Genomic DNA, 24,176 nt, shown 5'->3' on the forward strand with positions numbered 1-24,176 from the left:
TGAGAAATACTGCATGTATATATATTTGAGTGTATTTTTAGGAAACAGAATCCAGGGCTTTTTTTATGTTTTCAAGGGAAGGAGTTCAAAAAGGAGAGGAGACTTGTATTCTTTATGCTTGATTGGCTACTAACTGGCCAGGTGGTCCCATACTGAAACTTTTCATCCCTCGGTTTAAGGTTTATAAATTTCTGAGGACCCCAATGCCCTACTTGGTTAGTTTCAGAGCTTCAGCCTGGTGGTGAGTGTGTGTGTGTGTGTGTGTGTGTGTGTGTGTGTGTACGTGTGGGTAGAGGCAAATGGCCCTCTTTCAAAGATTGCTGAGGAAAATGTCCAAGTACTCCTTTTGTACCTGCTCCTTATGTGTCACTCCTATAGCTAGGGTAATAGTAATAAAATAAAACAATGTTACTGGAGAAAGGTAGAGGGAAGGGGGAAAGGGACTTGGGTAAGAGGGAGAGAAAGAAGGAAGGAAGGAAGTCAGAAGGGAAGGAAGAAAGTCAGAAGGAAAGAAAGGGGGTGAAGGTGTTATCAGTGGGGCAGAGGTGAACAGAGGTGATGGAAAGTGGTCGTAGGATCGGTCCCTTGCCCTCACTCCCTCCCATTCTTCCAAGTATTGCTGCAGCATTCACATTTTTAAAAGATCATTTTTAAGAGGTTTTTAATTAAACTAGGGTGGGAGGCAGGAGGATTGCATACATGTGTATATTCTCTTTTTCCATTTTAAGATATCAAATCATCCATGTCCTCTGATGAGTGATAAAATATAATGAAGAATTTTTACAAGCCTCTTCATTTGTTTAATAGAGATGATATGAAAAATGACCTTTTAAAAACCCTTAAACATTTAACTTTTGATCCTAAGTCTTCTCCCCACAGCTTAGTTTATTAAAACTAAACACATCTTGACATTATAAATTAGGAAAGACGAGAGGGCAATCCACTATAATTAGGAGTCTGGGCTAGGCATTCTATGGGATAGATCACTACAACTATTATAATGCAGTTTATTGAAAATTTCATTGAGTCCCATTTGTGCACATGTAATAGAACTGCCACTCATGAATTAGGCTTGAATAAGGAAAGTCAAAATTGCAACAACTTCAGCAATCTCTGTAGCCTGAGATCAGCCTCCTTTCATTCCCAGATGAGCTTCTTTCATTAATGGAGGGGAAGGTAATACTATAGGGAGGGTGGAGGGGGGCAGGGTAAACCTTTCCAACTCTTTTTGTGGATTCCAGATGCCTGATTGTGTACTCACTTAATACTGATCAGCAGCATAAAAGGGATTCTACTTGCATAAGTGCCCAGCCCTGACTACCCCTGTGCCCATTTTATCTACTAAGCATCCAGTGTGCTAGGCATAAATCTTTAGGTTTACTTATGGGAAGAGACCAAACTGGGATTGAGACTAGAGTCAGTTCCAAAGACAGAGCCCATGCTCTGGTCAACAACTAGGACTCAGGAAACATTGCACCATAGATGCAATCAACAAATATGGCCTTGGGGTGCCTGGGTGGCTCAGATGGTTAAGTGTCTGCCTTTGGCTCAGGTCATAATCCCGGAGTCCCAGGATCCGGCCCCACATCTGGCTCCCTGCTCAGCAGGGAGTCTGCTTCTCCCTCTGCCCCTCCCCCTGGCTTTTGCTCTCTCTCGCTCTCTCTAAAATAAATAAAATTAAAAAAAAAAGAAAAGAAAAGAAGCACATATATTAGAGAATGTACTTAAGGGGAAAAAAATCCCTTTCTGTTATGTCTTTGAGTATAGCATTTCTGCTGTTTTTACCTGCCCAGCAACCACTGTACCATTTTCTGGCATCTCACCCGGATTTTCCTTTGGTAGACCAGTCTTTTCTCATTCGTGGTCCATACAGGTTTAGGTAGAGCCAACTCTACCTTGCAGGTCCATAGTTATGCAATGGCTAAGTCCAACGGGACAGCAGTCGGCACAGTCTAATGGACTCCAAGTTTATGTAGTATGAGTAAGCCCTGAGATTTTAGCTGGAATGATATGGTCTCCAATGAGGTTGTTTGGCCAGTAGCACAGAAACCTGGTGCTACCGATGGTCCTTTTTACTACCTTCTGAAAGATCCTGTCTGAGAATGGAATAACCCAAAGAGGAGAGTATCTGAAAATACAGTGAGATGTTTGCTATGATACTGTCTGAACCCTGGATCCAGCAATGCCTGAGACTTGACTGCTATCACTGGACTTTTCTTTCACAGGAGTCAATAAATTCTGTTACCTTCTTAAGGTAATTTGAACTTTGTTGTTGTTCTTGTGACTTGCAGCCAAAAGAGCCCTGACTCATAGTTCTGCAATTATCCATCAAAGTGTACGCAAACATCCTTTCTGGTTAAACAGATGATTATTAAAGAAAGCATTATAGTTATATATCAGGTTGTCAAAACTCTAATCATTCACCACTGTTGTGATCCATTTTACTTCCTTCTTTGGGCAAATGTATTTGAGTACTTTATAAGATACTAAACGGAAAATACTGAATTAAACAGTTATAATTATTTGTTATAACAGTGTTAAAATAGTGTGTGTTATAGTTCCTTACTAATTTTGCAAGGCAACAAATTGCTTTAGATATACTCACCCACATTGGACAATTTTCATACCTATGGTGTTTTAAAACAGGTTTTGGTCAACAAGTCTTAATTGATAAAGCAGAAAAAGAAGGTGCTTAATTAGCCACTCTTATTCATTAACATTAAACCCCAAAACATTTTTATTAGTAGTGATTAAATGTAATAATTTAGATCAGTGATTCTCAAAGTTTGGCTTGCAGCAGAATCGCCTGGAGGACTTATGAAAAAACCAGTTCCTAGCCACACTCTCCAGCATTTCTGATTCAGTGAGTCTGAGGGAGGGCCTGGGACTTTGCATTTTAACAAGTTCCCAGATAATGCTGATGCTGCTGGTCCAAGAACCACAGCTTGAGAATCACTTGCTTAGATTTGTTTTTTAAGGTTTTGCATTTTGGTGCAGTTACTGATATTTATTTGTAAGTAATTTTGATTAAATGCATGAGCCCACATTTTCTGAGATGCAAGTGTATTTTAGATCTGAAAATTCGGGACATCAAGATAATGATGTGCTTTAAAGGTGGATGGGGAATAGCACACTTTAAAGTAATGTGGGCAAAAGCTTGATTAAAATAATTCATTATGGAAGCCAATCAACCTTAATTTCCAATAGATGACATGATCAGTCAGGCATTCTGCTACATCAAGCAAAAGTCAGGCTTAAATGTTGACCAGCTGCATTTATTAAGCAAAGTTCAGCAGGTCAAAGTAATCAAGCACACCACAAATTCCTAGGTGACTTTTTACCCCTGTCTAATAGAACTAAGTGGTTTCTATCTGCCAATAGGGCCGGTAACTCTAAGCAGGACCAAGTAAACCGTTTGGCAAAGCCCGCTTCATCTGCGTCAAGTCATTATAATGGAAATATAAGTCAAAGAGTCTGGTGATCCCCAGGTATAATGCCTTATTATTTTGTAATAATTTAATGATATCCATCAATTTAATTCAAGTAAGAGGTTTTTGGACTTTCAAATAGGGAAGGGTCTCAGTTGAGTTTTATAGTGCCAAAGCCCAAAATCCCACTGGCTTTCTCTAGACTCGCCAAAATGGGGTTTGTCTACTGATAAACTATCACATTTCCCTCTATCTTCCCATTTAAGGCTTCACTACCGATGAAGTAAGGATTGTTCATGGCTTAACAACTAAGATTAGATTGTAACAGAAACTTCGTTGTAAATTACATGTAAAATATCTTCTCTGATTGGCTATCAATAGGAATGTAGTCCATCTTAGCATCCCTCCCCCAAAGAAAAATATATACTTGAAAGGTAAAAATGTGCCAACATTAGCTTTAAAGCCAGTAAATCACAACTGGCAATAAGGATGTTTATTTCTGTATGGTAAGGAGGTGTGATAACATGGATGCACAGAGCTGGAGGAAATCTTAGACCATCTGCTCAACCCCTTCCTTATACAAATGAGGGAAACAAACTTATAAAATGGCAATTTCTTGTCACGGGAGTTCAGTTAGCTGTGAAAACTATATTGACGGTCATAAAGTTTCTTATTTTAGCAATGCAAAGAGTCACCTTTTCAACATATCTGCAGATGACACAGAGTAGAGTGGAGAACACAGATGTTGGGCAAAAGACTCAGAATCAGGAAAGACTCCGAGAGCCTGAAACAATGGATCACACTGGAATATATCCAACCAGGTAAAATTTACATCAACACAATGTCCCACACTCTAGTGAAAAACAGCCGTGTAAGAAGAAGGGGAGGAAAAGACTCGGTATCAGCATGTGACACAGGAGATTCACAGCTTACAGACTTTGAGTAGGTATCCTCAGCCTAAGTCAAGAGTGTGAGCACACACCCGGTGTGCTTTATCACTTTTTTTTTTTTTTCAGATTTTTTTTATTTATTTGACAGAGAGAGAACACAAATAGGCAGAGCGGCAGGCAGAGGGAGAGGGAGAAGCAGGCTTCCCGCTGAGCAGGGAGCCCGATGCAGGGCTGGAACCCAGGAGCCTGGGATCATGACCTGAGCTGAAGGCAGACGCTTAACTGATTGAGCCACCCAGGTGCCCCTGTGTTTTATCAGTTGTATAGCACATGCAGAGGGGATAGAGGGACAAGATTTTGCTTTGCCCTTTACGGCTCAGGTGGGACCTGGAGTTATGTTTGGCCAGATTTCACATTCACTAGGCCTATGGAAAAATGAGATCAATCAGAGAGAAGCATCAGGATGGGGAAGGACCTGGAACCGTGTCACATAAAACAACAGCAGAAGAAGCTATGGCTACTTAGCCTATAGTAAAAAAGTCTTGGAGGGTATGTGATGAAAGTTGTCCCTTGGTAAGACAACTTGTCAAGGAAGAGGAATGAAACTGTCCTGTGTGGCCTCAGGAGACAGAAACAGCATTCTCTGGCAGAACTCCTGAAAGACAGACTTCAGAGAAGTCTAAAAAATGAAAGCCATTCAGAGATGGATGATAGCTAAGTAAAATTTGAGCTAACATTTTATTGAATCCTTATTTTGTGCCAACTTCTGTGCTAAGGATTTTTTGTTACTTCATTTCATCTTCCTAACAACGCTGTATTAGGTACATTATCATCCTCAATTTAAATATGGGACAACTACAGCATAGAAAGCTTGAATAACTTGTCCAAGAACGCACATCTGGCTAGCCCATGTGGCTGCCTGGATTCAAATTCAGGCTCTCTGCTAAGCCAGGTGCTCAACCCCTAGAGCACACTGCTTTGGGCTGCTTTGAAAAATGTTAAGTTTCCTGCCACCCGAGGTATCCCAGTGTAGGCAGACAGGCTGTTAAACATAACCTTAATGTGCTCTTCCAGTGAGGAGAGCCTGAGGCTTTGTGCTTTGTCAAAACAGGAGAGCCACATTTTGAGAATGTCTAGCTACACTAATATAAGGAAACACATAGAAAGTTTTTGCATAAACAAGAGAAAATGACTCTATGGACATTGTGAAAATGTCCTGGGGTTCTTCCTAAGCACCACTGTCAGCTAAGTAGTTACTGCTCCCCTGGGACAAAGAGGACATAGTTCAGGGTGGAGTTGGGGCTTCCGAGAAGAGGAACAGGACATTTGCCTAAATATCTGAGGATAGTAGCCAAGCCGAGATGCATGAAGGACAGCGACTGAGGGAAGACTTGGTCCAGGTGAGTTCAGGGGTTAGTGTGTATGCTCGGATTCCAAAGGCCGAGCCACAGGAGAAGCAATACAAATATAGTGGACAAGACCTGGGCTTGAGTCCCACAACAGGGATAAGACCTCGAGGCAGTCGGTAAGCAGGATGGGCCCCGAGCTGGCCAGGTGTCCTACATGCCTGGCCGGGGAAAGGTTGTGCTATTGGTCCTCAGAGAACAGGAGAAGGGGATCGTGGATGATGTGCTCCCTACACCTAGAGCCCTGGGGAATTTAGGGCCCTGGGAAAGGGGCTGACACGTCTTCCACAGTCCCACCGACAGCATGAAACACTGGCATGTGATTTATCCCCCCTGGAGGGACAGGGGATGGTGATCAGAGCACTGTCAGGGGTTTCTCAGACTCCTTCACTTACAAAGAAGACAGGAGGTCTGAACAAATGACACAGGGGATGTGGCAGTCAAGGACAACAAGAAAATTGCCCAAAGGACCAGAAAAGGGTATCTGTAAGCACTCGGGGACTGAGCGAGGTACCATTCCATCATCTGCATGCTTGACTAGTCATAAGGAGAGCACAGAACCCAGAGTTAACATACTTAAAAGGTCACTTTTCCCACAAGTTGGGTGAAACAATTTGCCCCCGTTTTACCTAAAGGAATAACCCTTAAGATTCTGCTACTCAGTTTAAAAGGAAAAAAAGTGTCTTTTATCGTGGTACACCTTACACTCACATTTAAAGATACTACTTTTTCATTTAATCCATTTGCATGAATATTATTACCTCATTTTATAGACGAGGTAACTGAGGCTCAGAAGTGTTGATAAACTTCCCCAAAGTTAATGATAGGAGCAGGATTTGAACCCAGAACTGAAGACTTCAAACTCTGAGCTTCCTTCTACCATGCTGCCTCAACATCAGGGAAATTTCAAAGTCCAGAAAAGTTCAGAACCAAACAGGATAAGCTCTATTTACTTCTTTGGCTAATAGGTAAAGGCAAGTCCCACTTGGCTTTGTCAGAAAATTCATACTCGTGTGACTGTTATCCCAAGATATTTGCATTTTAATATTGGACTCTTGGAGTGGGGGAGGGAGCTAAAACTAGAGGAAATGAGTGATATGGGGAGTAATTCATGCTGTCAATTAGAGGGGAAGGCAAGGGAGGCTGGCCATGCGATCACCTCTGAGGTTGCTTGATAATCAATTTTCAAGTCTACTTCTGCAAAAGCAGCTGGGAGTGAGGTACTCAGCCAGATATTCTTTAAGAAACAGGCTGTCCTCTGGCAGAGCCAAAGTAGGTGACCTTCTAGGACATCCAGAGGAAAAGAGGCAACTGATACCATATCCAGAGCTGTCTGCAGGGTGAACACCCGGATTTAATTCAGTGATAATGAGTAATGATGATATTTTGCTGGTCTTTGGAATTTATAATGACCCTATGGGAAACAGCTGTCCTCAAATGCCATCTATCTTTCTGTGGGTGCTAAAAACTCACTGCCTCCCACCTCCCCAAACCGTCTCCAATTTCTGTGTTGAAAGCCAACAGATAAGTAAAAACTTTAAAAAGTGAGCTAGTAGCTTCACTTCGTGAATGTTTTATCACCTTCAGAGGTTCATATATGAGGCCAAATTATCACAGGATTTATTTTTGAAAAGTCAAAGTTATAAGGCATTTGAGCAAAACGGATGAAGTCAATGAACAGGTGTTTCCTACACATACAATAAAGACTCCATTCTCCCAGGGGGCATATTACTTCTAGCCAGAGGGTCAGAGTTGGTTTAAAAGGTCACTTGTTTGTTACATGCTTGATGTGGGTTCAAATACAGTGGCCAATCCTTGAATTAAGGAAAACTATGCTGAGACACAGAAATCAAATGGGAGAACTATAAGAATTACAAGAATTACACACTTTCAAGTTGTTAACATTGGATTTTTTTTAAAAAGCTCTTATCTTGGGTGTTAAAAAAAATAAAAAGATGACCTATGGATTAGTTAACTCTGCCTAAAAGTCATTAAATGGCCTTGCACAGCAGTGCTGATTTAAAAATAAGATATGCTAATTTATGTATTGATAGTAGAATAAATGAAAATGAGAGATGATGCAAAATAGGTGAGTCTATCCTGGGCTGTGTCATTTCTTGGTTTATCAGTGTTAATAATTATGTGTAATTTCAAAATAAAATGATTCCTTCAGCAGATAGCACACAATTCCCCGCAGGCCATGAATGGAAAACGTAGACTAGTTCCAAGACTATTATCTTGTCTTACCATCACTTCAGCAGGGCCCCTCTTTAGATTTTAAGCCTTTGTATTCACATGTGGAGTCCAGGTTGCAGAGATTTAGGCAAAGGCCACAATTCAAGCCAATGGGCACTGTCCAACAGGGATTCAGGGTGAAATTATAACTCTCTTTGCCCTCCAGGAGCCCACACGCTAGTGAGGGCTGACAGGATACTCATTTTCTCTCGGAACTTAAATCCCAGATGAAGGAAATGTGAATTCACAAAACCACATTTTGGAGATAAATACACTGCACTGGGTCACCACCCTACGTTGCCGTGTGAGAATTGCTTCTTATTCTTCAGAAAGGATTAATATATACTTTCTGCTATGAAATTAGCTCCAGTGCTGAGATACACAAACTTGCTATCAAAACTGAAATCATCCTGACCTGAGACATACGGGGACTTCTGAAGTCTTCCTCTCCTTCCTCGGCATCCTTATAGGTGCCTCCTGAATGGCTCTTAAGCCTGAGGGATACAGGGAAGGGGAGGGGCATGGGGACAAGTGTCTGCAGGCTTAAATAGTGGTAGACCGCAGTGATGACTTTATTTCTTTCATCCCCAAAACAGATCCTACTCCATTTACTACTTCCTTTGCACCTTTTCTCTGTACTTTTCCTGATGCCATGATGCAAATGAGCCTTCCAGAGAAGAGTGAACTTCTTTATGAATGGCTGGTGTGGGGAACTAGTTTGGCTATATGCAGGTTTGCGGCTCATTGCAACATGATTCATCTCAGCTGCTTATGTGCAGACAGCAGCTGGTGGCAGGTACCCAAGTAAGTTAAAAGGGACTGCTGCCTGCTGAGAGAGCAGAAGGATTGCTTTAAAGACTCCCTGAAGCACAGCCTCCAGCAGCAGAGGGGCATGGGCGGGGGGGGGGCAGAGAAAACAGTAGCAGCTGACAGCCTCACTGAAAAGCAGTTGGAGAAAACATAAATTGGCCATTCAGAGTGAAGGTTTGGGGACCAAATGGGAATCTAGGAGGTGGAATGACAAATGGTGACAAGCTATGTGGACAACCTCAAAGGAGAGGCTGAGTGAGAAGAGACCCATCCTCTAGGCCCTCCGTGCAAAGTCAAAGATGAAAGACACCAGCACAGAGGCAAACCTTGGCCAGCTGGAACCCTGAAGCCCTGATTCTGGAAATGACTACAGACCTGGGTACAACACTTTGCCTCCTCCCTCCACTTTGACAAATGGAAAGCAATCCTGAGCACACATTAATCACGTTTAGAGCCTAAAACATCCTAAGATTAATATAAGATGATGAGCTGATTCATTCTAACCAACTCGTTATGTGGAAGGAGAGGCAAACACAAATGGAAGGAAAAGGACGATGCCACACTGAATGTTTGGTATCCCAACTCAGAAGCAATGAGGATGCAGATAAACCAGCAAAAAGAAACATGGTGGGGAAGAGGGATAAGAGACCTTTTGCCGCTCTCCATCTCCCTAGTGGTGAGAAGAAGCAAAGAAGCTGGTGAGTAAGTAAAATATGAGGATCACTAGTGGGAAAAAAAAAACAGTCCAGAAGTTTTAAAGCAAAATGGCCCATGGTCCTTAAGTCACACGACTCACTGAAAGAATGTCCACTCTCAGATACCCCTGCAGTCTGAGGGGGCATTGCAGCTGTGCGTGATGCATATGCATCTGAGGTATGTGTCTGTCTGTCTATCCGTATGTCTGTCTGAGAATAAGTGAAGGAGGATATCAGAGTGACAGGAGAGAAGGAAGAAGAACAAAGAATTCTTTTCGAGCTCTTTGAAAATTGGCATTTTATAACAGGTGAATATAGGATAAAGAAATTAATTTTTAAACAGACCAAACTTTAGTCTGTTCACTCTACATTACTCCTAGCATGTACCTTACTAAAAATATTTTTTTTAAAAAAATGCCTTCTTTTGGAATTGCAGGCTGATCTAGCTGAAGATTCACATAAGATTACCAGATAAATATTTTTTAAAATATTTTCCCCCAAAAATGTATTACTAGTGAATTTACCAAATTTACATCTGGCTGGCAACAAGAGGTTGCAATATTATATAACTGCTATAATATCATTATTAAATTCAATATGTACTTACTAAAACTATTATAATTACTTAATAACAAGCATAATTTAGATTCTTTCTGATGATCCATGAAGCTTTTACACCTTTGTGACAAGGCCCTTGGGATCAGTTTTGGGGCACTGAGAATGGGGGCAAGGCCGTAAGTGGGGTCTGCCCTCAAGAATTTGTATTCATCTCAGAAAATACCCAGACATTGCATTTGGGGGAGAAAATCTGTTTGTTTTCTTATTTGTCTCTCTCTCATAAAACTAGACTGCAGGCGGATTTTTGGTTATTCGGATTTCTGAGGAACCCATTTTATCATTATGGACTTAGAAACATCTGTACTTCATATGCCATTTGCCTGTAGTTTCTTTTCGTTTTAAGCTGGAATTACCTACAGAGTTACTTCCCCCCAGTTACTACACTGTATAGGAGACAGTCTCCTCTAAATGAATTCATGATCATCTCGGTATTTTATGAGATTATGAAAACCAATTTGACTTTGACCCTAGGCACATAAAAATCAAAAAACAATGATGCCACAAGAAAGGATGTTTTTTGTGTTTCTAAGAAAGTTCCCGTGGCTGTTGACTACAAATGAGACACAAGTGAAGGAAATGCCTCTGTCCTGAGAAAGAAGATCCAAAATTTCCAGACTGATCATGTTCCTTGTAATTTTAAAGATTTTATTTATTTGAGAGAGAGAGAGAGAGAGAGTGCAAGCAAGTGGAGGTGCAGAGGGAGAGGGAAAGAGAATCTTAATCAGGCTCCAAACCCAGCAAGGAGCCCAACGTGGGGTTCGATCTCAGGACCCTGAGATCATGACCTGAGCTGAAATTAAGAGTCAGATGCTTAACCACCTGAGCCACCCAGGCATCCCCCTTGTAATTTTAAAAGTATTTCTTCTTTCTCCTTTGCTACGTTGAGATACTGTCCTCACCAAACAAACAATAGACACATTCTACAAACTCACATCTTTTTTAAACACACAGTGGAAACTTGCTTTCTAGAAGAGCCCACTCCATTGTATTAGTTGAATACTTATGGACACTGAACTCTGAAAGAGAGGTTGCGCTTATTCTTGGTGTGCTAATGAGCTCCAATTAGGAAACCAGGAATGCTACTGAGCATGCGGAGGATGTTTACATTTTCAAAGTTACATTCACAAATAAAAGCAAAGACATATTTTAGATAGTTCGGAAACGGGAGTAATTATCCAAACTAATACTGTAGAGATCCTTGCACCCATGGTAGTTTGCATTTATAATCTCTCCTCCCACGTTCAAATCTGAAAATCCCCGATTCGTTGTAGCACTTGGTCACACTGCTTCGGTAATAAAGTAAAACTGTATATTTCTCACTCCGAAAGTAGCAAGGCTCTAGGGTTGGGGCTGCTTTGAATGCTAATGAATTAGATCCCACCCTCAGAAGGCTGCCATGAGAAATCAGACTAAGTGGATTCCTTACAACACTTCACAGTGTTAGAGTGACCGTATTCCTGACTCAGTTGCTAAAGGTAATACCTATCCATGTAACAAGGGCACTTTTCTGGACCCCATTCTGGAGCCACGTTTTTTGTTTTTTTTCCCTCCCCCAAGGCTATGGAACATTTTCTCCTGGCAAACTAGCAGAGTTTATAGAAGACTGTGGTTCTGAAACTGGGACTGCTCATCAATCATACTGTTTTTTGAATCACAGCTTCTAATTTTTATTCATGACACTCAGGTATGTTACTTAGAAGCATCACATCTAGGACAGCTCAGATACCCACTGTGCAAAAAGAACCAAGATTTGGGGTTTTGTTTTCCAATTATACTCATGACATACTAAGCTTAATCATACTTTGTAGAGTAAGGATTAAAATGCTAATTGGTTGTAACTAAGCAAACTGAGGCCTTTTGATTAATCAAGCCAGCCAGCTTTCAGTTTCTGACATCAAAATTTATACTCTCCGTGAAAAAAAAACAAGGCCACGGCTACATAACATTAAACCAACACACAATTAACAACACTTTGTTCTAATTATCTGTGGGCACAATTAATGTTGGCTCTAAGGTTCATTTTTCTTCTTTGATGGTTCTTAGTATATTTATGGAGATTAGTCCTTGATGCACTGGCCTTCTCTAAGATCTGGGGTTTCCTTACAAGCTCGCACATAAGTCTGAGTAGGGCCAAGGAACACATTTATGCAGATTAATTCCTGACATATTGGCTTTTTTTTTTTTCTAACATCTGAGGTGTTTCCAACAAGCACCCACCCAAACCTGGCCCCACGATACACTGCAGTGACAGGTGTCCTCACACGTGAGCCCACTACCTCCCACTGAGGAAGTCTCCTTTCCCTCCGCAGTTGGTCATAACCAATAAAAGGTTACATCTTTTTAAGATTTTTTATTTGACAAAGAGAGAGAGGGGGAGAGAGGGAGAGAGCAAGCACAAGCAGGGGGAGGGGAAGAGGGAGAAGCAGGCTCCCCGCTGAGCAGGGAGCCCGACGTGGGGCTCGATCCTAGGACCCTGGGATCATGACCTGAGCCGAAGGCAGCCGCCCAACAAACTGAGCCACCCAGTCGCCCCAAAAGGTTATGTCTTGATTGAGCAAGCTTCCAGGAGCTGGAAGGCTGAAAGGGCTGCTGTAAAACGGCGTTGTGGACGCTAACAAAACCCGAGAGGAACCCTCAGCTGCCTGTGATGGGGGAGAGTAAATTGCAGACAAGTTCAGTTCCCGCACATCAATAGTAAAGAGACAGGCGGAAAGACAAGGAGCGCTGATCAAAGGCTTTCGGTGATTGGTACAACTTCAATTTATGGCAAGCACGTATTTTCCTACACTCTGAAGTCAGTGGGGGCCTAAGTTTTCAGGCCATAAATATTCTCCCCGTGGCTCAGAACTGTTTGCGCTGCCCCTTGGTGTGTTTGGCCGTGTTATTTTATGCTGTGAAGAGAGGCTGAAACACCACGGGGGGCTGCGGCATTGGGGTACTGTGGGGGCTCGAGGGGCTGTTAGTTACAAACATCTGTAGACAGACTAGAGGTTTGAATTGACAACGCCGTAAGTTCAAAAAAAAGAAGGAGAAGAAGAAGAAATAATGTTAGCTTTATTTAATATGTATGTGTTGGGTAGATGGGTAGCTCCACACACTTGCACACATAGGATAGGCTAAGGCTTTGAGTCTAATTTCTGGCCATAATGTTGTGATGAGAATCTTGGTACATAAACCTTTTACACATACATTTTAATAGAATATTAAAACATGCCCATTCTTTTAAAAATAGTTATGCAAGTAGGCCATTAGATTTCCCCAGGCTTCAGGCATGCCCACTTGCTGGTGGCTCCTTAAGACTGGTTCAGGCTTTGTTGCTTTTTACCCAGACAACTCCCTCCACCTCTCCTCTCACTGTTTGCCTGGAAAATTTGCACGAAGCCTCCAAGACTTGGTTCAAATAGCACCTTCTTATCTCCATGCCTTCTCTAAAAAGGATCCAGTCAGGCACTTCTACCTTGGTGTTTCATGGACTCTTGTACACAATTTTTAACATTTTTTGAAATTGTAATATGTATTAAGTTCATTATTTCAATTAGCATATTTTTGTCTGCCTTCCAACAACCTGAGTATCTCAAGGACAGAGAAAATGTTCCGTGGATCTTTTGTAAGGCGGCATCCAGTAGCAGCCCAGGCCTAGAGATACCAAAGAAGGGACAGAGGAAGGAGTGAGAGAGTGAAAAAGAGGAAAGGGAGAAGGAGGGGGAAGAAGGAGAAGGAGAAGGAGAGCAGGAGGAGGAGATGGAGGAGGAGGAGGCGGAGGAGGAGGAGGAGAGGGGGAAGTCAGAAGAAGAAAGAGGATGCCGCAGAAGTAAAGGGCAAGACTAAGTAGCAACCTACCTTCCTGAGTGATATGAGAGCGTTTCTGACATTGAAATAACCAAAATATTAGAACTTTGCCAAAGCATGGAATTTATAGGATTGTCAGTTGAGATGCTCTACCCTCCAATGGCCAGGATGTGAACACACGCATATGACATCCCTCTCTGGAGCCTAGGAGTTCTTGTGGACCTACTAGAAAGAGAAACAGTCCTCTCCCTGGTATTGCTGATTCGGTGGCACACTGACCTAGAAGCCTCTGGCTGCCATTTTTGCCAACAAGTTAAGAGAGACTGCATCAGAGAGCCTGAAACCCACTTAGAGGAGAGCAAAGCTGAGAGATGCAAACAGCGCCCTGACCTGGTCTGAACCTCTGCATGCACTTGGCCTCCATCCATTGTTACGCCTCCATTTCTAGTTCCACGAACACGCTTTTGCTTACATCAGCCTAACTAAAGCCTCTGTAACTTGCAATTGAAAGAACAATCATGAACAGAGTTCCCTGAAAGAGCAACAGGATGGCCTGCACTGTAAAGTCTTCCAAGGATTCAGGTCTCTAAAACTTTCAGCAGCCCATGGACCTTCCGCTCATTTTATCCTATACTGAGCAACAAGAGTGGTGACTTAAAGGGTGGGTTGGATGCTTTTCCCTAGAGGTGCTGATCCTTCTGGAGTCTCTTCTGGAGTTCTTCATTTTAGAGAGCCACTTATTCTTAACTAGATATGAAGAAATCTAATGGCCTACTTGCATAACTTTTTTTAAAAGAATGGGCATGTTTTAATATTCTATTAAAATGTATGTGTGGGGGTGCCTGGGTGGCTCAGTCGTTAAGCGTCTGCCTTCGGCTCAGGTCATGATCCCAGGGTCCTGGGATCGAGCCCCACATCGGGCTCCCTGCTCAGCGGGAAGCCTGCTTCTCCCTCTCCTACTCTCCCTGCTTCTGTTCCCTCTCTCGCTGTGTCTCTGTCAAATAAATAAATAAAATCTTTAAAAAAAAAAAAAGTATGTGTAAAAAGGTTTATGTACCAAGATTCTCATCACAACATTATAATAATGAAAATGTGTCAATGACCTAAGTAACCAAAGGAAAGATATTAAATAAATGGTACTCTGCATTCATTTGATAAATTTCTGCACAGCCGTTAAATCATATTTTAAGAACTACTGAATAAGATGGAAAAACAGTATTGATATATTATGTGAAAGAGCAAACTATAAACAGTATAAAGTGATATTTTATAATTTCCTAATTTGATTAAGTACAACAGGAAAAAAATGGAAATAGACATGCCAAAATGTCAACAGCAGATATTTCTGAGTGGTATAATTACAATTTCTCTATTGCCTTATATTTTCCTAACTTCCTATGATGTGATGGCTACTTTTATAATCAGAAAATTGCTAGTATAAAGTTATATACTGACATAGGAATTTCTTTTTTAACTTCAAGCCCCTTTGCCAAAGAGGAGTTTTTGTCTCTAATCCTAGTTTAGTGATTGTTGCTAGGTGACCCAGAGTTGGATACAAATTAATCAGGAGAAAGATATACACCAGATGCTTCAAGACAGGGATGTCTGGAGGTACCTGTCAGCAGACTGTCACAGAATTTAAAGATGAGAAGGAAACAGTTAAGGATTTCTATTCAGACTACCACCAGCATGTTTCTTTATATTTAAAATGTCTTTTTATGTCATCTTAAGATAGGAGAGGATAAAAGCGAGAGGAAGGAGAAGGTAAGAACTTAAAGCCAATTGGGAATGCTAAGAAATGAGACTTCCTCCCATCAGCAAAGAGCCAAAGCTAAGCCTGGGTGTATCATACCCACTGCCATGTCAGGGGGGCCATCAAGGTGGGGAGGAAGAGGGTTGTGATTGCAAGCTTTCCTCAGGCTCCAATGCTCCCTGGCACTGGGCACGTGAGGGTGGGTGGGGCTGCTGCATTGGAGTTTGAAGATCTGGGGAAAGTTCTACCCAGTTCTACTGAACGGGACCTGAGGTGTTTGAAGAGCTTTTAATATCACTCGAAGACTCTCATCTGTGGTTCTCAGCCCTGGCTGTGCATCTGATTCCCCCGCAGGGCTTTATGACCACACAGATGTTGATTCCATTTCAGACTTCAAGAGTTGGGAGTTTCCCAGGTTGTCAACTAGGCATCTGAAGTTTTAGAAGCTGTTTCTGCATGAGTTTCACCCCCTGCAGGTTTCACTCCAAGATTTCTATTTCTCTGTCCTGCATCATGGCTTTTGTCCTTTCCACTGGATCACTCCCATCGGTACACTAGTGTGCCACCAACGGTCCCCTGCTTTCTGTTGTTAAGAGCTTCTCTTGTACTGTGTCTCTCTTTGGCGTGACTGTCTCCATGTCATCTCCACTTCACAGGAAGACCTCTCAAAAGAGCTGTCTGTATGTGTTGTCTCCACCTCCTTTCGTCTTACCTGCTCCAATCAGAAGCTGTTGTCGTCAAGCTTTTAGCTATCCCCATCCCTTGCCAGAGCCAGTGATGGACTCTGTGCTTTACCTTTCTTATTCTGTTAGTGGTACTGACAAGGCTGCCCTTGAAATACTTTCTTCTTTAGACTTCTATGACACCTCACCTTGCTGATTTTCCTCCCACCTCACTAAGACTATTTCCCAGGCTCACTGGCTGGCTCTCCTTCCTCTGCTGGACCTCTAATGGCGGGGCAGCGCAGGGCTCTGTCCTCTGCCCTCTTATGGTCCACATTTACACTTACTTCTGGCTTTACTAAGTCCCACAACGTCGAATGCCATCTATATGCTGATGACTCTGAAATCCATATCTCTTGCCCTGACCTTGGCCTTGGATATCCAAAGGCCTACCAAACATCGTCACTTGAATGTTTAGTAGGAATCTCAACTTCACATGGACAAAATAAACTGATGATTGTATATTCCTTCCCCCAAGTCCCCTCTGCTCTGAGGCTGGCCTTTCTCAGAAATCTGCTGTAACTCAGTTGCTAAGGCTGAAAACCTAAAAGTCACTCTTGATTTCATATTTTCTCATACATTCCACATCCAATCCTTCAGTAATTCCAATAGGTTTTACTTCTACAACACACACTCAATTGATCATTTCTTATCAGCATAGCATAATGGAACCATAGTGGAGTTCAAATTCTGAGTCTCACACTTACTGACTACATAACCTTGGGTAACTTACCCAACTTTTGGGGGCTCAGTTTCCTCATCTGTAAAATGGAGATAATCATATCTCCCCTCCCCCCACATGGTTATTACAGCGATTAAAATAGTGCGTATATGTATAGAAAGATAAACTGGAACAGTGCTTGAACATACTAAGCTCTATGTCAGGGCTTGTCACCATTGTCGTCATCATTATTCCCCTCTAGTCCACTAGTCTAATGATATTATTATTTTTTTTTTTTTTTTAAAGATTTTATTTATTTATTTGACAGAGAGAGACACAGCGGGAGAGGGAACACAAGCAGGGGCAGAGGGAGAGGGTGAAGCAGGCTTCCCACCGAGCAGGGAGCCCGAAGCGGGGCTCGATCCCAGGACCCTGGGATCATGACCTGAGCTGAAGGCAGACGTTTAACGACTGAGCCACCCAGGCGCCCCTAGTCTAATGATATTATTATATATTATTATTTCCTGTTAGTCCTACTTACCTGCTCTAGACTAGTCTACTAACAACTTCCATCTGGAATCTAAAAGAATCTCCTGCCTAGACTTCCTGTCCTGCTATTAGCCCACCGAACTGCAAAAGTTGTCTTTCTAAAGCACAAGTTGGACCATGTTACTTCCCTAGTAAACAATCTCTATTGGCTTCCCTTTAAATGTATAATTATATTCAAAGTCTTTACTGTGACTGTGGCCTATAAGGCTTTAAAGGGTCTGACCCTTGTCTACCCCCTCTGACTTTATCTTCTTCCCATTTTTTAACCTTATACTTGTGTTTCAGGGCAAATTTCTTTCTTCTGTTCCTCTAACTTGCCAACATTTCCACCATGTATCTAGGCTTCCCCACTTGCAGTTTCTCCTTGTCCTTTGTCCAGATCTTCATACAGCTGTCTCCCTTGTGTTATTTATTTATTTATTTTTAAAGATTTTATTCATTTACTTGAGAGAGAAAGAGAGAGAGAGTGCCCAGGAAGAGGAGCCAGGGTGCGGAGGGACAGAGGGAAAGGGAGAAGCAGACTCCCCCCATGAGCAGGGAACCTGACTATGGGCTCGATCCCAGGACCCCAAGACCATGACCAGAGCAGAAGGAAGATTCTTAACCAACTGAGCCACACAGATGCCCCTCCCTTGTGTTATTTATACTGCACCCAAATGGCATGGTAATCAGCCACCATTGTAGGTAAATAAGTCTCTCATTTCCACCCCCTACTCTCTCCATGACTATTATCACCTGGATTTTCTTATTCAGAGGCACGCATTTGTCTATTTGTTTGTTTGCTTGCTTATTTATTATTTAAGTGTGTAGTTTCTATCTCTGTTCACTGGGGTTTTGGACCATGAGAATTGATCTACTCCTAGTATTTGGCCCATAGAAAGTATTCAATAAATACCTATTTGAATATGAACTCAACATGTAATTGTGATGTGCAGACAGCTTTGAGAATTACTATTTTAAACTACCTCATTTTAAATAGGAATTACTGATTAACAAAAATGCTTATGCTTAGCACTTTAATTGTCATACTTTCATGGAAAGGTATAACTAAGTAGAAAACGCTGTTATTCACTTTAGCACATTTAATTGCCATGTTTTTCTGCCCAAAATAAATCTTTTGTATAAGAAGCCAAGTTCCTCTGACCTTGAGGCTATAGCTAAGGCATCAGCACTTACCTGAAGGCTCAGAACTCCCAGGTTGTCTCAGGCCTGCTCTCCCCCTGGCTAGAGTTTGGGAATCAGAGATGCCGTGGGAGTTGAGACTCAGCAAAAGGCATGTCCAGCTTGATTTCTAGTCAGGTGTGAAGCTGGTCAATGAGTGATTAGAAAGGGCAAGTGGGAATGTACAGAGGGAGGCCTGAGGCAAGCAAATCATGTATTTTAAGGAACATGCCCATAAGCAGATCCGGGGCCTGAGGCCAAAATCCAGGGCAGACACAAGGGAACAGGGAAGACACAAGGTCAAGTCAATGGATTGTGGAGGTCAAATCTGGGAAAATCCCTTGACTCAGTGGTCGTGGATGGGGTAGGAGAGAGGGGTGGCATTTGATAGACAGAGACTGTGACAGGGCAGAGCTGTTGAAAATACTGAGTTTGATCCTAAGTTGAGTAAGCAGTCTCTTAAACCCAAGTCTTGAAAATGAGAATTTTTTAGAAAACATAGAAAACACTACACCTGGCACTTAAAAGGCAACAGAAAATGTGCAAGTGGCATCTTTACCACCCGTGTGGCTCGTATGGCACAGATATAAAATACAGCAAACAGCCCCTCCGCCAGACACCAGGACCCTAAACGAATCTTACAATTTAGGCCCAGGGAGAATAGTGGCCAAATGCTCAGACAAAAGAGAGAGGAGGGCGGGGAGAGATGGAGAGAGAGAGAATATTAATTATTATTTTGATTGCTGGCCCTGGAGCTGTTTTTGGAAGGTAAATGTTTTATTTAGCAAAATACCTTGATGAGCTCTGGGGGGGTATGGAATGAGGCCATGAGTGGAGTGCAGGGACCGAGTACAGAGCCCCGCATAACCCTGTGGAGGGAGACGTAGCATGTGAGAACAAGCTGGCCATGTTCTCTTGTCAGGCTGGGAACGGAGCTGCAGAAACAGGCAAGGGAGAAATGCCCTGCAGCTGAAGGACTTGGAGGAAACAGCTAACTAAAGATCAAGTTCAAATGGGTAGTAGTGAGAATTGTGGGTAAGGAGAGAGTTTACTTAATATTGAGCAAAGACTTTTAGGAAACAAGCAGTGACACTGACCAGAAGAAATTAATTTAGAAAATAAAATGTTTTTGTGAATTAAAATTGCAGGGATTAATGGCACTTAGAGATATCATCTATTGCATCCAACTACTGCTGGACGCAAGAGTTGTTGCCTGAAGTATAAAGACCTCTGTGAAAGAAAAAAAATACCGCTTCTCTTTTACTCAGTGAGGGGTTAAGAAACATTTCCTGCCAAAGATATTTTTAAAATACCTCTTTGTTTGATTAAATGAAATGTCCTTCATAAAGCTGTCTCAGTGACAATTAGATGAACTAAGAGCTAGAGTCACTGTAATTAGGAATAAAACTAACAATTTAAGTACACGGGTCTAGGGAAATAAGAAATTGTAGTAGCAACTAAATTTCTACTATTAAATCCAGGTAATTCAAACTCTAGATGAAGCTATGACTTTCTCAAAGCTCTCAGACCGCAACCTCAGTCTCCCTTGAGAAGGCTTTCCCACCTTCCTCAGTGACTTTCTTAAAAACGACACAAGTGTGAGAAGCTCTGGGGAGACAAGGAGGATTCCTGGCTGTGTGCCCCATGGGGCTGCCAGACATTCCCTAAGTTGACTTCTCTTCTGCCCCATGTTTGGTATCACTTGCTCAACCTGTCTGTCCATCCTGTCACTCGTGTGTGGAGTAGCTCAGTTTTTCCACTCATAGTTCTTGTATTAATTGCTAAATCAAGAGAAATAGAAAAAAAAAAATGATATAACAAAGTCAGGAGCCTTGGAGTGGGTGCATGGAGAAAGCCATGTACCAGGTACCACCGCACAAATATTAACTCATTTCATCGGCATCAATGCCCTGGAAGGTAGCTTACTATTAGGATCCCCATGTTTGCAGTTGAGTAAACAGAAGCCCAGAGCCTAGTGAACGGACCGAAGGTTTCAAAACTAGAAAGGAGCAGAACTGGGATTCAAACAAAACCCTGGGAATCTGGCTCCAAAGTCCATAATCTGAACTCTTTTGCTTTACCTTTGCTGAGGAAATTAGTTTAGAAAGGGTGTGCTCACTATAGACAACATGGTGGGTTGGAGGTAGAACTGCAGTAACCCAGCATAGAAAACAAGACCTCACTGGATCTTGTTTCTTCACATTTATTTTCAGGCTTCTGTCAACCCTATTGTTGAACTCTATATTTAGATGTTAGCTGAAGGTCCCTTGCACCTAGTTAAGATGAAATGGGCTCACCATAGTCAGGCTTAAAAGTAACTATGTCCCTGTTCAGGGTGCTAAGCCAATTTGTAGATAAAGCCACCTTCACTGAGTCTTTCAGCATGTGAGATATCAATCAAGATCTAATAACTGGAATGTTCTCTGAGGACTGCTATAAACATTGAGGAATTAGCATGTGCAGTGATGCCAAAGGCCACTCAGTAAGAGACCAGTGGTTTCAGATTGTCCTGGAGGGTTGTGGTAGCTCCAGATCCTCCTTAAAGTGCCCTTAGCTCAGCTTCACTTCTACCTGTTTTACATGTCGAACTTCTGCACAGATTTTTTTTTTTTTTAAAGAAATGCTTAGACTACTTAAAAATTTGATTTTTTTCTTGCAGTCATCTTTATATAGTACTGGATAGTTTTATTTATTCATTCGCTCAATTATTCCTTATATTATATATTGGGGAAAGCAAAGTGAAATACCACACAGCACCTTTCCTCACGGAGCATGCAATTTTAGGAGTCCTGATCCAGTTCGAGGGCCGAACTGAATTTAAAATGAATTATTGTCCTATGTACGCTTTCTAAGGCATTGCAATCAGAATCATGAGGTCAAGACTCTCAGGGCTACAAATTTTAACTTTTTGCTCATCAGTGACAAATGAATCACAATGGGAGATACTAGGGATCCTATTCGTCTAGAACTGAGAAAGGAAGACTTATACTCACTCAAAACTGATGTCAATAAAAGAAGCAAAGCACTGTCATTTTTCTTTAAACATGTAAAAATTGTTTCATTTCTTACCTCTAGAGTCTTCAATCTTTCCAACAGGAATTTGGTGTTTTCTTTCCCCTCGTCTGCACTGCTGCTTTCGCTCCTCGAGTCCTCGTCCACCACCATGTGAAGACCTTCCAAAGTTTCCTTGTGTTTTCTCTCTTCCTCTGACAGTTTTTCCTGAATCGAGAAAGAATTACTGTTTTCAATAATCTCCCCTGAAAAATAAGCAAGAGTATAAGGCTGAAAATTCTGGAACCTCTCTATTACTTTTATGTTCTTTTGGGGGCTGAGGTAGAGAAGATTTTGCTAAACAAATTCTCAGTGGTGTTATATTAGTAAAACACAATAGATAAATTAATGAATGCTGGCAAGACAAAGCCATTGGGCCAATACCTCGGAACGCCGAACTCTGCCCTGTTGGAGAAGCTGACCCAGCCAACAAAACCTTAGGTGGAATCATGGGGGTAATCCATTTTTATCTGCACCATGGAATTCAGCTATACTCTAAACTAGGAAAAAACAAATCAACCTTGATACCTTGACTTGTGAAGAGCTTAGCTCCCCAAAAGAGGATCGTTAAAGTCACTGGACATGCAACTATTTAATTATTCTAAGAGAAAATAAAATATTATGAAATACTGAAATGAGAGTGATTTCGGAATTCTAAGTTGAAACCAATTAGTTCCTTTGGCTTGATGACACAGCTCTTAAGGACCCTTTAGTTCCTTTTCTAACACTCCAGGATTTGTAGTATAGCCTTGAGGCAGACAAAATGTTGTTATCTTGTCTTTCTTCCCTGTTGGAAGCTCCTCACTCAACCTTATCTCTGGCAGCTTTTGGAAGTTGAGAAGTGTTAATTTGAGCCTTATGATTACCTCTTGTTTTCAAGTGAAAAAGAAATGTCAAGAGAATATCATATGAAAAAAAAATCTCATCCATTCTGTACATATATTAAGACCCTTATGTGACAGAACCAGGTGACATCATTCCATCACACTATTGAATTCTAAGCCAGACACTGCAGAAATTGTTGTCTTAATACAACTGATTGTCAACCATGTGGGCTAAATTGGATTATCAATGGTGAGAGACTTCTTTATACTTAGCATTAATTCAGATCATTTGCCAACAGGAAGCAAAAAAGCTAGGAATCTTCAGGGCCTAGGAATCTCTAGGCCCTTATAAAATCTACTTAGAGGGGGAAAAGTCGGTTTTTCAAACTGTGTTCACAAAAGTGCTACTAAAAATGTTTAACTTATTTTTTGAAAGTAAATTATAAAGTATGTAAAAATAGATCTTAATATGTATGTACATATGTGTTAATATGTATTGATAGATACATACATACATACACCTGGAGACCACATAATAACTTAACCCATGTTAATCTGTTTTATATAGATTTATATAAATTTCAAGCTATAATTTCTCCTGTCATCTCTCTGTAGAAATGCACAATTGATTAGGAGGGTGACAGCTCTTTATGAAATCAGGCCTTGGCATGTCTAACCAGATATAACATGCAGATGTGTTCACTTCCATATCACGGATGATTTCAGCTCAGATAAATGTCATGCAAGTTTAAGGTGGACATCCTCAGGGCAGGACAAAAATCCAGGTCATGACAGTATTTTTATGGTTTTGATTCCTTAAGGTCTGGTTACTTGTCATACTTTCATTTCATGATAAGGAACATGAAATATGTAGAGTTGCCAAGTCAACTTGGAAATGAAGATTTGAGACTGTAATTAAACCTTAAACTGGGACTATAAAGCAAGTTGTTTTTTAAAAAATATCATCTACATCTATTTTTCTGTAATAATTATGGTTTTTCACTGCTCTTTCAGCCAATTCCACTTGTATTTGCACTCTCTTCCTCCCTCTCTCTCTTCTAGTAATTAGGGCTCTACAACTAATTAAAACAAACAAGAGCCACTGGTGTGGCAAATGAGAAGCCAAAAGACTTCAGAGTAATACAGCCAGGTTCCAGATCTACCATTTACCAGCTTAGCAAATATCTTGGGCAAACTACTAAATTTCAATAACTCTTGGTTTCTTTGTCTTCTAACTACCTAAGTGAAGTTAATGCCAACAAATACAGTATACACATATATACAATCAATTCTCATTATTTCTGGTAATTCTGTTCTATAAAGTTGTCATGAACAGTGAATTAGCAAATACTGCTCCTAGGGGAAATACAGGGTTAGGTTCCTGTAGGCAACATTTCCATCACTTATCAATACACAATCTTGTTTTATGAGTGCTTCTATTTAAAGACACGTTATTTAATATATACTGTTAATTCATTAACATTGAACTAATAGCCTACAGTCCTGTAATGCCTACCTGAACAAAGTTATCTAACACCTGTTTTCTCCATAAGGCACATCACAGCCTTCTTACCCTTAGCAACA

At 41.4% G+C, this 24,176-nt stretch overlaps 1 protein-coding gene across 5 annotated transcripts in view; it reads right to left on the bottom strand.

Annotated features, from left to right (window-relative positions):
* Positions 1–24,176, bottom strand: part of NCKAP5 (NCK associated protein 5) — a 973,576-nt gene that overhangs the window by 251,483 nt on the left and 697,917 nt on the right. For all 5 annotated transcript variants that reach the window (XR_013447087.1, XM_078070693.1, XM_078070694.1 and 2 more), the window contains one exon: positions 21,787–21,936. Coding sequence is in view for 4 of the 5 variants with exons in the window: in XM_078070693.1 (XP_077926819.1) it covers positions 21,787–21,936 (150 nt within the window). In the remaining variant the exon portion in view is untranslated. The remainder of the gene's footprint in view (positions 1–21,786; positions 21,937–24,176) is intronic.

Source organism: Halichoerus grypus, chromosome 4 (genome assembly GCF_964656455.1).
Source record: "Halichoerus grypus chromosome 4, mHalGry1.hap1.1, whole genome shotgun sequence".
NCBI classification, from domain to species: Eukaryota; Metazoa; Chordata; class Mammalia; order Carnivora; family Phocidae; genus Halichoerus; species Halichoerus grypus.